Here is a 17,847-nt window from a genome sequence, read left to right as displayed (position 1 = left end):
TCCAACAGATATTTGCCATTATTATTAGCTTTGCTCTTTTCTCAAAATTTTCCCAAAATACTTTTGTATGTCTCACAATCATTTCCTACTCTGCTATTTAGATCCCCAACAAGGACCAACTTTTCCTTTTTCATTGTGTCAGTTGCTTTTTTTCTAAAGCCTCAAAAAATTTCTCCACTTCTACCTTAGTAGAACCTTCTGTGGGACCATAGGCACAAATATGTCTCATGGTCCAGTTCCCCATTCTCATATTTGCCCACATTACTCTACTTGAGACTGACTGCCATTCAAGAAGATTAGCCTCGTATTTTGTGTTGAATACTATGGCTACTCCTTCTTTTCCTTGATTGTCATTACCTGAATATAACATTTTGTATTTATTGCTCAGAAAGATCTCACCAGTTTTGGTCTTTTTTGTTTCAGTCACCCCTATTATGTCGATCTGGTAGTTATCTAATTCCTCAGCTAGCTCCATTTCTTTGCCATTCAGGCTTCTTACATTGATAGTACCAATCTTTAACTCTAGTGATGTTGAGTTGGGGTTTGTTTTCAGATTTGTTCCAGTAGCTGACTTTTCGCTGTTTGCCCTGGTTCCCTGGCGAAAACAACGGGGGCCTTGTTTAACCGGGTGACACCCCAGCCGGCATGAAATTTTGTCATGTTGTACCATCATTTTTTATTTTGGTTTAACCAATAAGAATACAATTTGGTCGGCTAATTCCCAAATTGCCAGCCCATCCTCATTCTTTCAGTATCCAATTAGATACCCAACAGGGTGCACCACGAGAAGGTGAGGATTAGAACATTAGGTCAGAAGCCCTGGTCGGTTCCCTGCATTCCTTTAAAGGCTATGTGGAGGTCTCCTCTCAGTTATATAGCTTTGACCCTTAAGCACCCCTACTGGATATTTCCTCTTACTAAAACTGGATATTTCCTCTTAAATCCTATGTATGCCACTGATGTACAAATTAAATAGTGGCAGCCTGAATGTAGAGTCCTTCAGCACAACACTATTTTTATCATGGTGAAATACATATATGCATGTATACAGCAGATGTTGATAATTCCATAAAAAGTGAGTAGGAGTAGTAAGTTGCTGGAAGAAATGGGTCATTGACTGTAAATAATTTAACACGAGGTATTTTAAGTATTGTCTCCCATAGTCCAAAATTCATCAGCACCTGATAGGTTTTGGGACTATGTAGGGAACAGGGTATAGTAGTAATAAAAATAATTAAAGTATGCTACCTGATTTATCACCAAGTAACCAATAACATACTTGGAGTGATAACTTCAAAAATGCAAAGTTAGTGTTTATGACTTCATAAGAAGTGTTTTATGAGTGATAACATAAGAAAGTTAGTGTTTATGACTTCTTATGAAGTCATAATACCTGTTCAGGAAGCTACATTATACTAAAAACTTACCATATAGCTTCCTAATCCCTTCTATGTCATCTTCTGGCAAGTGGAAGTCATCTGTTAATGCTTGATAGTATGGAAACATAAGTGACTCTACAACAGATGAATGAGAGAGACCAAGGGAATGGCCAAATTCATGAGCAGCCACAGCAAATAAATTTACCCCTAGAACAGAAATATTAATTACAATGATAATTAAAGTTAATTCTTTCACAATAAATTTCATTTAATAAAACTTTGCCCATTAATATTCAGATTTCAGTTTTCTGGTGCAAATTGAGAATAACACTACCACTTTAAAATTATTAAAAGAAAAATTTAGTATTGAGGTTCAGGGAAATTAAATATCTATGTGTAACTAAACTTATATAGTGTAAACACTTGTATTCTGTGTTTTTCTACCAACTAGCATCAAAGTGCCATATTTTCCCATCACTGACATATATTTCAATATCTGGCAAAAGTCCAGAGGTCAGATTCATAATTTAATACGTGTAGGTTAAGTGTGAGAAAACTGTGAGCCCTGCTCTAGAGGCAAAGCATAGAACTTTTTTTTAAGCCATTTTCAGCTTCCAATAATTAGGGTGGTATGTTTTACACTAGGCAAGAAAATAATATGCCTAAAGAGTAACTATTCAGTTAAACTACATTACTTTTGGAACAAATGAATTAAGGGGAAAAAATCACTGTTTTAGTTATCACAAGCTCTGATTAGGTTGATTCCTGAAAATTGAAAATAACATCTACAACTACACTGGACACTATAATTGTAGATGCTATTTTCAATTTCAGTATTTAAGTGCACTTTATTAAAGAAAGAAAGAAAACATAGAGCATAAATTAGTCCAAGAAAATAATACCAAAAAAACGAAGAGATGCTAGGTCATTTTCTAAACTTAACTACACACTAATTTAACTAATTTCCTGTCTTCAAAAGTTTTTAAGGTGAAGCAGTTAAGCTCCAGATACATAGCAATAACAAGACATTACAATGGAACTCTGAGGGACCTGAAAAAAAATTTTTTTTTTTTGGGGGGGGGCTTCATTTTAATTATATACCATGGAGCCATAAAGTAGACTTTATGCTGTTGTCAAAACTATGCAACAGTACTTGGATTTTTTAGCTATTTATTCTATTGCTATCACTTTCCCCATCTGCATTTATTATTATTAGACACCTCAAGGGAGTCCAAAGACTCATCGAGAGAGGGCATCTGCTCTACAACTCCTGTCTCCACCACTCAATCCACCACATGACCCCAACTACACCAACGGCATCTACCACTGACTACCACCACTAGTATTTCCAAAGACAATCACAAACATCCATGCCCATGGCGAGATTCGAGCCCGCAGCCTTTTGGCTGGAGAGCAGATACACTAACCACTTGGCCAGCCAGGCTGGCTACCAACTAGCATCAAAGTTCCATATATTCCCATCACTGACATATATTTCAATATCTGGCAAAAGTCCAGAGGTCAGATTCCTAATTTAATACATGTAGGTTAAGTGTGAGAAAACTGTGGATTTATTAAAATTACTCTTCCATTTACCAATCATATGAAACAAAAACTCCTAAGGGTTCTGCAAATTCAGAAAAAAAAAAAAGAGAGAAAATAAGGAGTGACATACAGTGGTGTAGCTAGAGCTTTTGCTGCCCAGGGCAGTCCCTGAGTTTGCCACCCTCTCAATACACATCAAAAATATTACAAAAAGTCAAAATGACGTATAGGGAAATAAATGAAAACACTGTTTATTTTTGAAGTAAAACTTTAATTCTAACATTCTAAAATGTTATATTTCTTACTTTTCTGTTAGCAAAATCGTCGATGACATTGGCAAAGTCTATTTCATAGTAATGTAGGTAATTCCTAATCAATTTTAATTTAGAAAAACTCCTCTCACAACTAGCAACACTTACAGCAATTGTGAGGAAAATTCACAGTAGTATTACAATATATATAGTAGAAGGGTCTACTAACTGAAAGTTGAAAAAAGATTGATGTGTGCAAGAGAAAATGAGGCATACAGAGAGAGAAACAGATTTTTTGCATGGCAAGTAGTAAAAACATCACACTCATTGCCTGAAAGAATAGTGAGAGTAAAGTCTGATCTCTTCATTCTCACTCTGTTATCTAAAGAGGATCTCCTATGATGGGTCATGATTCCATGGAGATTGAATTCCTCAACAGCTTAATAGGCCACTCAGATATAATTGTGCCATCACTAGGTTTCTCCATTGCCTCTCTCATGGGCCATCTGGTGTGAAGTGTTCATCCAGCTCTTTCGTCTTTCATTACCACATCATCCTGTTCAGGATCTTCCAGTGGATCTTTTCTTGTCAATTTTAAATACTTGTTTTAGTTGTTTTGATTAACTGCTCATCTGCTACCTAAACGTGACCAAACCACTACATTCTCTTACCCACCCCCCCTACAAACTTTTCAAAAACCAATACTCACCTATAGTTTTATTAATATTTTATACTACTAAAATTAAATGTTCTTAAAGTTTTTTGATAGTACACAATTATAAACTAAAAGTAAAATAGTACACAATTATAAACTAAAAGTAAAATAGTACACAATATAATAATAATAATAATAATAATAATAATAATAATAATAATAATAATAATAATAATAATAATAATAATAAAAATAAACAATAATATTAAGAATTAATTAGGCTCCCTTAACAAATTGTTTCGTGTCCCCCCTGGCGGGCAAGCTCCAATGTTTAAAAACCACTGTTATGAATAATGGCACATCAGGTCTTTGAAAAAGGGATTATAGTTCCTTTTATAAAGTCCAGTATTTTAATTGTAAGATGGTCCAAAATTTTTTCTCAGTTCTTTTCTTTTAAATATGAAACAAACGTACTGAAAAAAATACTACTGTGAGAAAATTACTACTGCAACTATACATTATCAGTGTTAGGCACGGACAAGCAGGGTTTTTTTTTCCCCGAAACTCGGGTTTTTCGTACAGTAAACTCAAGAAAATCGACGTGGAACCCAACAAAACATATCCTGTTAGGGTTAGGTATGGCTAGGCTGACCATATTTCCTTGAGACAAAAACGGGACACTGGGATGACAAAAAGGGACAGGGGTTATGTAATATTCTGTATTCATTAAAAGGTAAGACGATTAAAAAACGTTTTTACTCTGCCCAATATGTTTGGTGATAAAACATTAGTAATTATTGCTTCTGATTTGGTACATGCTGAAGAAAATTTTGGTTCATAAATTTTATTGATCAATGTCGACAAGCAGTCATTTGCGCAAAAACTTAAGCCGTGACGTACAGTATGATAAGCAACAAGAGTTTCACTCGCTACAATTTTATCGCTTTCACTATTACGTCTCACCATAAACGAGCTGATGTTTTTAACTGAAGCCAAAGTCTTTTCAGCATCCTTATGTTTCTGGCTACACAGATGTTGGCTGATGTCGCTTCTGCCTCCATGATCAACGGAAAAATGGACATTACAATGTTGGCAAACCACTTTTGTTCCGTCACTATACAGCTTGTCCAGCGTAATAAATTTCAATTCTTTCTTGGGATCATCATTAAAACTGCAGTTTCGTCTCTTTGACATTGCAAGGATAGACTTAAAGCTTTATTTTTTAAAGCGTTGGTTGGTCGATTGCTAGAGCCTCTGCTACTAATGGCTCAGTTAAGTAAGTTTGAGCGCCGTTAGTAATTGGAAGGGGCCAAACGTTCGATGCCGTTGGCACACTCACCCTCGATGAGCCTTTGGACTTCCTGGAGGTGTCAAATAATAATAATAATAATAATAATATGAAATTTAAACCACCGGCATTGAATAACAAAGTCACCGGTTAGCATACAAAACAACATACAGACAAAACAAAAGCTACAGCAGCACATACACTAAGTGTTGCCAAAATGTATTTATTATTTTCTCTGAATAAATCACCGCAGATATCGATATTTAGTATCGAACAACGACTCCATGGTTATACAAATTACTGGTATCTATGAAGTCGATACACGATTATAAGTTATGAATAATAATTTATAATCGACCAATATTAAAGTATATTTATAGGTTTTATTAAAAACTGGACAAAATTGGCATTTTATTAAAACGCCGGGACGGCCGGAAAATATGAAAAAAAAAAAAAAAAACTGTACTGTCCCGTTCAAAACGGTACGTATGGTCAGCCTAGGTATGGCAGCACTTGTTTGTCCTTCTCTTCATCGGCGCCACCTGTAATTAGTGATAGACATGGGCCAACTATCTCTGACTGGCTACCAGTGGAGTTTGAACTGCCCACTCAGTCACTAAGAAGTTAGATAGGGTGTAAAGGCCTCGCCTACTCTCTATAAGGAAATAAAAGGCGTTAGCTGATTTTGATAACTTAAAGAGAGTTTTCTTTGGATTTTCTTGATAATATTCTAGATTTCAGCAGTTGTAAGATTGAGAAATATCTACGACTGGTCTACTCAATTTTCTCTTCTATCTCATGATGCATATCACTATAGCTGTTATTGTTAAGTTAGATATTAGTAAACTGTGGGTGAGGGGAAGTTCTCCATGGATAGCCAATCAGAGATAACTGGCCTAAGACTGTCATTAATTATAAACAACATCTGGTGAATAGAATTTCATTTCTACTGTTTAAATTCGTTTTCATCTTTCTTTTTAATGGTCCATGTTTTACGTCCTTATAATAAAGTTGATTTAGACAGAGCATCATATAGTTTGATACTAGCAGCAACGTAAAGAGGGTATGAAGTAACTATGGCAAGTGTCTAACTTCTGCCCCCGCCAACCCAAAAATGACAAAAATGTTATATGTTTTTCGTCCCAAATCTAGTTGTGCCCGTGGCGGGCGCCTCTTTTGCCATGCCTGCATTCGGCACTGGATACTAGAATGTTTTTGTGCCAGGGATGGCTTAAATATATTATTTATTATGCCGTTTACTTTAAGGTCTATATCTTTTCGCCCTCATATGATAAGTCGTATCCCAGTATTTGTTCTAACATTTTATTACCTATCACTACACTACTTCTTATTGTATCTCTTTTTTGAAAGTCATTATTATTGTTTTTTACTTTTGATATTCTCACATTATATTGTTCTGAAATTTCATTTAATAATTTTAATTGGTGAGAGCCATAGCCAGCTATCTCTGAATGGCTAAAGTGGAGACTAAACTGCCCAATCACTCTCTCCAAAGCTTGATAGGGTTAAAAGGCCTCGCTTACTCCCTGTAAGGGAATAAAAGGCGTGATTTGATTTTTTTTCTATTTGATTTTACTGTATACTGATCTGTATCTGTGTTCATCAGATCTGAACATCATACTGAATACTACATCAGATGTTCTGATGATCTGATATATATACATACATACATATGCCTGCTCTCCAGCCAAAAGGCGGCGGGTTCGAATCCCACCGTCGACATGAGTGTTTGTGATTGTCTGTGAAAAACTACTGCTGGTGATCGGCGGTAGATGGCGTTGGTGCAGATGGCGAAGGTAGTTGCCGTTCGTTGTGATTGGTGAATTGAGAAAGAGAGTTGTAGTGTAGGTGACCTCCCTCGATGAGTCTTTTGACTCCCTGGAGGTGTCAGGTAATAATAATAATAATAATATATATATATATATATATATATATATATATATATATATATATATATATATATATATATATGGCCAGTGGTGTAGCTAGAGCTGTTGCCGCCGGGGGCGGTCCCTGAGTTTGTCGCCCCTCTCAATACACACCAAAAATATTACAAAAAATCAAAACGATGTAGAGGGAAATAAATTAAAACAATATGTTTATTTTTTTAAGTAAAATTTTAATTTCAACATTCTAAAATGTTATTTTTCTTGCTTTTCTGTTAGCAAAATCGTCGATGACATTGGCGAAGTCCATTTCATAATAATGTAGGTAATTCTTAATCTCTTTTATTAGAAAAACTCCTCTCACAACTAGCAACACTTACAGCAATTGTGAGGAAAATTTGCAGTAGTATTACAATATTTGGAAATGAGTTCTTGAGACTGTATTTTAGAATTAACTCAAAAGTTCATAAAGGTTCAAAATGCCACCCGGGGCGGACTTCTCCCTCCGTTCCTCCCTAGCTAAGTGGTAGAGAGAGCTTTCATAGAGTGCAGACGTGTTTTCTGGTGCTCCCTATTGTTAGTAATCCGCGCGACCCTTGCCCCGACCCCCAAGCTGCAGGCCGCAGAGGAAGACCGAAGATCAACCGTAGCTTCGCAGGCTAATGCGAAGGTTAGAAGGAACTGTAAGTACCTCTTGGTTTCAACCATTTCGTGATATGAATAGCATAATGAATAGAAATAACAATTTTGAACCTAAAGTAGATAGTGAACAAGAAAATCGGTCTGAAGGCTTTAACTCGCAGGACCTATTAAAATCTTTAAATTTACCACCCGAAATAGACTAGTCTAAAACTGTTATTCTTAAATGTGACGCAAAATGCGGTCCTTACACCGAGGAGGACATAATTAAAAGCCTTACGGAAAACAAAGTTAAAGGAAGTGATGTGTGGCATTTAGGTCATCTAAAATACAATTATGTTTTTCTATTGTCGTTCAAACAACTGACCGTTAAAGAACGATTTGCCAGCATGGGGAACATCCAAGTGAGGAATGGCACCTCTGAAATTATTAATATAAATGCATGTAGAAAATTAGAAATTTTAATACACTGGATGCCACCCCACATACCAAATCACTTGGTTGCTCTCCACTTTGAAAGATTCGGAAAAATAGAATTTTTGGAAAATATATCAACAATTAAGAATGATGACTGGTCTCATGTCCTAAGCAACAAAAAAAAATTAGTCATAGAACTCAACGAAGGTGCAAAAATTGACGACATCCCATATACTATAAGAGTGAAAAAGGTTATGGGAATAGTCGTGGTCCCAGGAAGACCGCCATCCTGCTTCCGCTGTAAAAAAATCGGACATCTACGCAGACACTGCAATGAGCCGAAATGTGAAAAGTGCAACCGCATAGGTCATACAGCAGATCAATGCAAGGGTAGCACGTACGCTTCCATACTGAGGCAAAACGAGGAGTCCCCAGACATAGAAGGCGGAGAAGAGGATGTGCAAGACACAGATGGGCATAACAAAGGTAAAGAAGAAAATAGGGAGAATAACAAAGGAAGCAACAACTCATCAACTGACAAGGAAGAAAAAAAAACTTCACGTTACAAAACGACAACAAAACCACTGTTCCAGAAATGTCTATATCAGACGATAAGAGGGGGGAAGGTAGAGAAAGTGAAATTCCAGAAAGTCGCCCTGAGCCATTACCGAGGGAAGAGATTAGTGGAAAGAACTGTACAGGTGACAAGCAGGAAATCTCAAATGAGTCACTAATAACCTGTAATCCGAAATCCCAAGGGCAAACAAGTAGCAAGTCGCCAGCAACACAAAACGTAGCTCCTAAAACACAGCGAAGAACAAAAATTAAGGTCACGCCAAATACCACCAGAGCCAGAAGCAAAACATAAAACTACCCGAATAATTGTAACAGAACAAATCAGAACCAAAATGAAGTTAATGAGCCTAAATTGTAACGGGATAAATACCAAAGAATGCCAAAACCTGCTGATCAATGAAATTCACAAAAAATTGCCAGACATCGTAATGCTGCAGGAAACAAGAATTCACGCGCCAGAGCCAATAATACGACTAGAAAAAAGACTAGCCCATCACTACATCCTAATCAGTGAACCTGCCAGCAGTAGTTCTAGCGGTGGAGTAGCTATCCTTATCAAAAAGGCACCACACATGCAACTGCTGTCCCACGAAGTCTCTGTCAGGCACAGGACCCTAGAAGTTGACATACATCTCGACAATCAAATAATAACCTTAATGAATGTGTACGGTCCAACAAAACGTAAAGAAAAAACAACATTTTGGCAGATAATCAAAGAAAATCTGCAACAGAAGAACATAACAGTAATTGCAGGTGACATGAATTTCGTGGAACAGGCCTTCATTGATCAGGAGAAAGTGTCACAAGCGCCACAGAAAGGACACATCAAGACCTTTGTAGATTGCGGGCTAACAGATGCCTTCAGATTCTTGCATCCAAAAAAAAAGGAGTTCACACATTTCGCTCCTGGGAACGCCTCAAGAATCGACAGGGTTTACATGTCCCAATACAGAGGCTTCACTGCGAGCAGTGTTGAACATATCCCTGTAACTTTCAGCGACCACTACATGGTAATAGCAGAATTTCAACCCCCTCACAAGGAAAAAAGAACAAAATTCGTCAACAGAAATTTCCCACTGTATAAATTTAATCAGAACTTAACGAAAGATGAAGAATTCAACAAAGAAGTACAAAATATAATATCAGACGTAGAAATAATAGTCAATCCAATAATAGCCTGGGAAACTTTCAAAAGAAAAATTAAAAACGCAGCCATAAAAATTAGCACTAAAAGAAAACACCAGCAAAACCAAGAAAGAGAGACAGATCTAAAGAAACTATGCAGCCTGTACTACATGGATCGGACCAAACCAGAAGTTAAACAAGAAATAAATCTAATTAGAGAAAAAATTAAGGCGCAACAGCTTCAGGAAATAGAAGGAGCATGGCTCCGCTCCCGGTTAAGAACCATAGAAAATGATGAGGGCAAAACATCCACAGCTTGGATTTTCGAAAAAAGGAATTATGAAAGAAAGAGAATAGAATGTTTACACTACGATGGGAAAATCATTCAAGAAGATGCGGAACTACTGCATGCTATTCACGAATACTTCGCAACACTGTTTTCGGAAAAACAAAGCGAGGAACGTGACAGAAACAAATTCCTCCCCTTCATACCTAAGATAACCCAGAAAGAGGCGGAAGAATTTGACATCCCGATAACAGCAGCAGAATTCAGACAAACAGTAAGGCATTTACCAGACAAGAAATCCCCAGGAGAAGACGGGCTTACAAACGAATTTTACAAGCACTACTTCCAAAAATTCGAGCATTTATTTATGAGAATGACCCAAGAAATATACCAAACACAAATAAAACCAGACAGATTCAGCACAGGGTACATCACACTTATCCCGAAAACTTCAGACACAGAAAAATTAAAAGACATAAAGCAATGGAGAGGAATAACACTTTTAAACACCGATTACAAGATCATCTCAAAAATCCTATCCAATAGAATTCAGAAGTACCTACAGAAATTAATATCTCCCGCACAGACGTGCAATTAAGGGCAGAAATATAGCAGACACAATTACTCATTTAAGATCAGTATACGAGTACTACAGTCTGACTAACAAACCCTGTGTCCTACTAGGCTTGGATATAGAAAAGGCGTTTGATACCATAAGCCACGTATATATATTCAAAGTTGTAGAGGAAATGGGATTTGGCCCAAAATTTAGGAACTGGCTGCAAACTTTCTACGAGAATGCAGAAAGTCAAGTAATCGTGAACAGGAAGCTATCCGCATCTTTTAAAATGAAATGCTCAGTGAGACAAGGAGACCCCCTCTCTATGGCCCTCTTCGTCCTTGCACTAGAACCAGTCATCAGAGCGATCAACTCCAACAAAGAAATCAAGGGAACAAACATTCACGGGGAGAGCCAAGCAAAAATATTGGCATATGCTGACGACATCACATTAACCCTAGAGACGGAAACATCCATTGAAGAGTCAATGAAATTACTAGACGCCTTTGCAAGAGCTTCTGCCCTGAAAGTAAACCTAAATAAATCTCATTGCATGCTAATAGGAAAATGGGAAAAGAACCCTGAGATTCCTCAAGGCATAAGAACTCAGGAATACTTACCTGTTCTGGGAGTTAAAATAGGCGGCCCAGAAACGTATGAAAAACAGTGGAAAGAACTCCACGCAGCTGTTGTGTGGAAAATAAATACTATGCGCCCAAGACAACTATCTGTAAGAGGAAAAGCGCGAATATGCAATATATATTTATCCTCTCGCATCTGGTACAAAGTGAACAACATCCCGTACCATGGGCAATGGGCAGACAAGATCCACAGGCTGTGCGCCACCTACATCTGGGGCTCTCGGTACGAACCGATGAGGAGAACAACACTCTTTCACGAATTAGAAGCAGGAGGTCTAGGTCTAATTAATATCCACTTAAAAACAGTTATCAACAGAGCGAAGACGGCAGAAACAGCAAACATCAAGTCATACCACGGATATGCAATAGCATTCCTACAGAAATGCCTTCCACACAGAATAATCAGCACAATGCAAGAGATTCACGAAAGAGTTCCCAGAATGTTTACAGAGATGGCGGAGGGATACGTATTTGTAACAGAGCGCATCAACACTGAAACCTTAATAAGTCAAAAAACAAAAGCAACATACTACAAACTAAGCAGAACAACCATTCCCATACCACAACATAGAGAATTAAGAAGAGGACAAATCACACTCAGCCCGGTATTAAACAATATCTTCAAGCTCCCAATACATCCAAAGTATAAAACCTTCTTCTTTAAAGTACACCATGCCTGCCTACCAACCAAGATGTGGATAGTGGCAAAAGGTATACCCCTTGAAGGGCATGCAACATGCCAGTTTTGCCAGGAACCGGAGACACTATACCACCTAATGTTATATTGCAAGGAAGCAGAAGTAACTTGGAAAGCCGTTAAAAGATGGCTTCCAGAAATCAAAGTAATCAATGAAGAAATGTTATTCTGGCTAAAAGGAAAACATATAAACAGGGTGCAAACAATTGTTCTAATCCTAACGATGTACGCAATTTGGGCTCACAGATGCGACCAAGCGTATGGAAGGGAAGACAGTCCCGGAACAATATCGAAATTACATCACTACATCCAGGAGGAGATTACCAATTCGGTCCAGTCCAGAAGAATGACTACAGAAGAATGGACACACTTAACCTCCAACCTTACATCAGACGAACCCTCCAACCAACAACAGAACGACACCTTCATCACTCCTCGTGGAAATGGGGCAAATCGGAAGTAAATTCGGAAGGATACTAACTCTCCACCTCCACCAGAGGAAACAGCACCTGAGTCACTTGGAACAGATCTCCTACCGCAGAAAAAAAAAGTGCTCTCCTACTTCATTGCATGCGAATGTTATTTCGCTGTACAGATGTATATATGATTTATCTTGTAGAATATATAGATTGTTAAATATATAATAAGTGTGATATATAATTATATATATGGTATGTAAATAGAATTAACTGTATATTTAAAAAAAAGCTGAATTATACCTTAATTGATGTAATAGAGAAAATAATGTGTCTGTAACTAACAGATGAGATTCCCTGTTTATAAGCAAATGAAGTTAAGGCATTTTAAGAGAACAGTAATGTAACAACTACATTATAACATGATGATATAATATAAAATGAAACTTCGATTGAAATAATGGTATAACAAATGTATATATTGTATATAGAATTCATTATGATGTAAATAATTGCAAAAGTGTATAATAAAGTTGTTTAAACTGAAAAAAAAAAAAAAAAAAAAGTCTCTGTATACGGCGCTAAATCGGCCCAAGAGAGAGCGCCGTGAGTTCGATTCTAGTCGCGAACTAGAGGAATTATTACCAATCCTTTTTTGACTGGTTCCCGCATTAGTCGATCTCTAGCACGGCCAAGCGGGTTTTTTTTGTTTTTTTTCTATTCCTGAAACTCAGAGTTTTTGTCCTCCCGTAAACTCAAGAAAATCGACAGTAGAATCCACAATATTTTCAGAAAGTAAACATAGTGTTAGGATTAGGAACCACAAGATGGCGACACTCGTCACTCTTCACCGGACGCTATGTATAGTCAGCAGATAGTCTTGTATAGTAATGTATAGATAATCCTGGGCCAGCTATCTCTCATTGGCCACCGGTAAAGATTGAACTTCTCTCTCTCTCTCTCTCTCTCTCTCTCTCTCTCTCTCTCTCTCTCTCTCTCTCTCTCTCTCTCTCTCTCTCTCTCTCTCTCGCTCTCTCTCTCTCTCTATATATACACACACACACACACACAGCGGTATATGTTAAAGATACCAAGCTATTTTAAATATAAACCTGTTTTTTTTACTCCATTTCCCAAGTAAGCAAACAGACAAGTCAGTCAAGTTTTCACCTGCAAGTGTTGCAAGTCTAGCTGACCCTGCACGTAGTGCAAGTCCAAGGCAACTCGTGGTAAAGGTAAAATAAGCTCTGGTCACTGTTCTTAATATTTACCCTTAATGCTAAGCACATCTCCTGGAGGGGATGTATGATGCTATGTATTAAAGGCAAATGCCACTACCCAGACCGGTTTCGACCTTTATTGAGGTCTCGTCAGTGGAAGCTATTAAGAATAGTGATCAGAGCTTATTCTACCTTTACCACGAGTTGCCTTGGACTTTCATTACGTGCAGGGTCAGCTAGACCTGCAACACCTGCAGGCGCAAACTTGACTGATTTGTCTGTTTGCTTACTTGGGAAATGGAGTAAAAAAAACCAGGTTTATATTTAAAATAGCTTGGTATCTTGGTATCTTTATATATTATACCCAAGGTAAAAACTTTCTACATCTATCTCTCATCCTGAGATTTTTATTTAATAAGGTCAAAGCACCTTATGGTAACTTGTGTTGGTAAAATATTTATAAGCTGTGTATTACTTAAAACTTAGTATTTCTTAGCCTGGTTCCCAATGACGAGACCTCAATAAAGGTCGAAACCGGTCTGGGTAGTGGCCCCTTGCCTTTAATACATAGTATCATACATCTCCTCCAGGAGATGAACTTTGCATTAAGGGTAAATATTAAGAATAGTGATCAGAGCTTATTCTGCCTTTACCATGAGTTGCCTTGGAGGTCAACTAGACTTGCAACACTTGCAGGCGCAAACTTGACTGACTTTTCTGTTTGCAAAACCAGGTTTATATTTAAAACAGCTTGGTATCTTTAACATATATTATACCCAAGGTAAAAAACTTTCTACATACCCGTATATATATATATATATGAAAGTGAAAAACAATCACAAACATCCATAGGCGGGATTCGAACCCACAGCCTCTTGGCTCTGCAGAGCGGATACGCTACCCACACAGCCAATTTTTTTTTTTTTTTTTTCAGTTTAAACAACTTTATTATAAACTTTTGCAATTATTTACATCATAATGAATTCTATATACAATATATACATTTGTTATACCATTATTTCAATCGAAGTTTCATTTTATATTATATCATCATGTTATAATGTAGTTGTTACATTACTGTTCTCTTAAAATGCCTTAACTTCATTTGCTTATAAACAGGGAATCTCATCTGTTAGTTACAGACACATTATTTTCTCTATTACATCAATTAAGGTATAATTCAGCTTTTTTTTTTTAAATATACAGTTAATTCTATTTACATACCATATATATAATTATATATCACACTTATTATATATTTAACAATCTATATATTCTACAAGATAAATCATATATACATCTGTACAGCGAAATAATATTCGCATGCAATGAAGTAGGAGAGCACTTTTTTTTCCTGCGGTAGGAGATCTGTTCCAAGTGACTCAGGTGCTGTTTCCTCTGGTGGAGGTGGAGAGTTAGTATCCTTCCGAATTTACTTCCGATTTGCCCCATTTCCACTAGGAGTGATGAAGGTGTCGTTCTGTTGTTGGTTGGAGGGTTCGTCGGATGTAAGGTTGGAGGTTAAGTGTGTCCATTCTTCTGTAGTCATTCTTCTGGACTGGACCGAATTGGTGATCTCCTCCTGGATGTAGTGATGTAATTTCGATATTGTTCCGGGACTGTCTTCCCTTCCATACGCTTGGTCGCATCTGTGAGCCCAAATTGCGTACATCGTTAGGATTAGAACAATTGTTTGCACCCTGTTTATATGTTTTCCTTTTAGCCAGAATAACATTTCTTCATTGATTACTTTGATTTCTGGAAGCCATCTTTTAACGGCTTTCCAAGTTACTTCTGCTTCCTTGCAATATAACATTAGGTGGTATAGTGTCTCCGGTTCCTGGCAAAACTGGCATGTTGCATGCCCTTCAAGGGGTATACCTTTAGCCACTATCCACATCTTGGTTGGTAGGCAGGCATGGTGTACTTTAAAGAAGAAGGTTTTATACTTTGGATGTATTGGGAGCTTGAAGATATTGTTTAATACCGGGCTGAGTGTGATTTGTCCTCTTCTTAATTCTCTATGTTGTGGTATGGGAATGGTTGTTCTGCTTAGTTTGTAGTATGTTGCTTTTGTTTTTTGACTTATTAAGGTTTCAGTGTTGATGCGCTCTGTTACAAATACGTATCCCTCCGCCATCTCTGTAAACATTCTGGGAACTCTTTCGTGAATCTCTTGCATTGTGCTGATTATTCTGTGTGGAAGGCATTTCTGTAGGAATGCTATTGCATATCCGTGGTATGACTTGATGTTTGCTGTTTCTGCCGTCTTCGCTCTGTTGATAACTGTTTTTAAGTGGATATTAATTAGACCTAGACCTCCTGCTTCTAATTCGTGAAAGAGTGTTGTTCTCCTCATCGGTTCGTACCGAGAGCCCCAGATGTAGGTGGCGCACAGCCTGTGGATCTTGTCTGCCCATTGCCCATGGTACGGGATGTTGTTCACTTTGTACCAGATGCGAGAGGAAAAAATATATATTGCATATTCGCGCTTTTCCTCTTACAGATAGTTGTCTTGGGCGCATAGTATTTATTTTCCACGCAACAGCTGCGTGGAGTTCTTTCCACCGTTTTTCATACGTTTCTGGGCCGCCTGGGCACCCACACAGCCAATCAGACCTTCCCGAAAAGTTTTATTCACTTTTCTTTAATCAAGCAAAACACACAAACCAGTTTCAGATTTATAAAAATGAAAAGAAAGGTGCGCTATTTAATCCTATTTACATACAGTCCTGCAGTGCTCGTAATAATTTATTTTATTAATTTTTTTTGGGGGGGGGAGGTTGGAATTTTAATAACAAAATTAACTTACCATCATCATCGATTGCTGTCTGGGCAGCCATCCATTTCTCCTCAGCATCGAAATGAGCATCTCCACCTATTCCTTCGCCCGGAAAAAATGCGTGGGCAAGGACGGAACCTTCTCCATCAAATGGATAACCATCACCATGTGAACCTCTTGGAAACGAGACAACGATGTCCGCATCATTACTCCTTATTTCTCTAAAAGTGAGTTTGGACGCCTCACTCCACACTCTGAATGCTTTGGAAAGTTGGTCCAAAATCATCGTAGAATTCGAATCTGCCGCCATCTCCTTGACACTAACGAGGTTAAAGAACATTTCATTTAAAGATAGAACTAATTATCTTTAAGTGAAGATAAAGGCACGTTATTTTTTATTACACTTCTGAGATAGCTTTCAATTTTATGACTTTGATTTTTGCTTTTTTTTTTTTTTAGTTAAAGTCATTTAAGCAGATTGTATAGCTCTATTTTTACTACATACGTATACATTACAGCTTTATAAGTTTATTTTACTACAGCAGCGGTTCTTGTTAGGGAGGATGGATGCAAGAAAAGGATGGATGCACCAGAAAGGATGCAAGAAAAGGAAAAAGTGTTTAGCTGCGAGTGTGTGGGGTGGGGGTTATGTATGTATGTTTTTTTTTTTTTAAGACCCTTCTCATTGTCTTTCAGCTGTGTATTCAGATTTTATCTCTCAGTGCAATCCAAAGTGCTTACAAACAGGACCGACTCCACCGACGGTGCAACACGTGCATTTGCACGGGACAACAAGTTATTTGGGGCGGAAAAATTGGCCTAAACTATACGAAAAATAAATCATAAAAAGGTAATTTATTCGTTCTGTGGTGAAACCAGACTTCAGGATGTCGTTAGTTAAATTTTTACATAATAAAACTTCATTAAAAATTTATTAAAAGAGTTCTTTTAGGGGGAAGGCGGCAAAATATGCTATTGCATGGGGCGACAAAATTCCTAGTGTCGGTACTGCTTACCAAGAACAAGTCCAGGATTTAGTATTTTCTGACATGGTACTAACTTTGTGTGTGTGTGTGTGTGTGTGTGTGTGTGTGTGTGTGTGTGTGTGTGTGTGTGTGTGTGTGTGTGTGTGTGTGTGTGTGTGTGTGTGTGTGTGTGTGTGTGTGTGTGTGTGTGTGTGTGTGTGTGTGTGTGTGTGTGTGTGTGTGTGTGTGTGTGTGTGTGTGTGTGCGTGCGTGCGTGCGTGTGTGTGGAATTTCAGAATTTAATCCCACAGACGCCTAAATGAAAGATTGTGTGGAATTTCAGAATTTAATCCCACAGACGAGACGCCTAAATGAAAGAAAGCATGCATAAAACTCTCCGTGGTATAACAAAGAATCCGCTGGAGCATTTGGCTACCGATTTTAACAATTAATTATTTTATTAATTTTTATTAAATTGAAAAGAATTTATTTATGATTT

The 17,847-nt window shown here is 37.5% G+C and overlaps 1 protein-coding gene across 1 annotated transcript in view; it reads right to left on the bottom strand.

Annotated features, from left to right (window-relative positions):
* The window catches only part of LOC150092927 (matrix metalloproteinase-2-like), a 198,170-nt gene that overhangs the window by 88,726 nt on the left and 91,597 nt on the right, over window positions 1–17,847 (bottom strand). The window contains exons 3-4 of the mRNA XM_090414107.1: window positions 16,414–16,703; window positions 1,428–1,586 (exon numbers count right to left, since the gene is read on the bottom strand). Coding sequence (XP_090270233.1) covers window positions 1,428–1,586; window positions 16,414–16,703 — 449 coding nt within the window. The remainder of the gene's footprint in view (window positions 1–1,427; window positions 1,587–16,413; window positions 16,704–17,847) is intronic.

Source organism: Typopeltis vanoorti, chromosome 24 (assembly GCF_054136105.1).
Source record: "Typopeltis vanoorti isolate ZY-2024b chromosome 24, IOZ_Tvanoo_1.0, whole genome shotgun sequence".
Lineage (NCBI taxonomy): Eukaryota > Metazoa > Arthropoda > Arachnida > Uropygi > Thelyphonidae > Typopeltis > Typopeltis vanoorti.
This window is presented reverse-complemented; position numbering and strand designations above follow the sequence as displayed.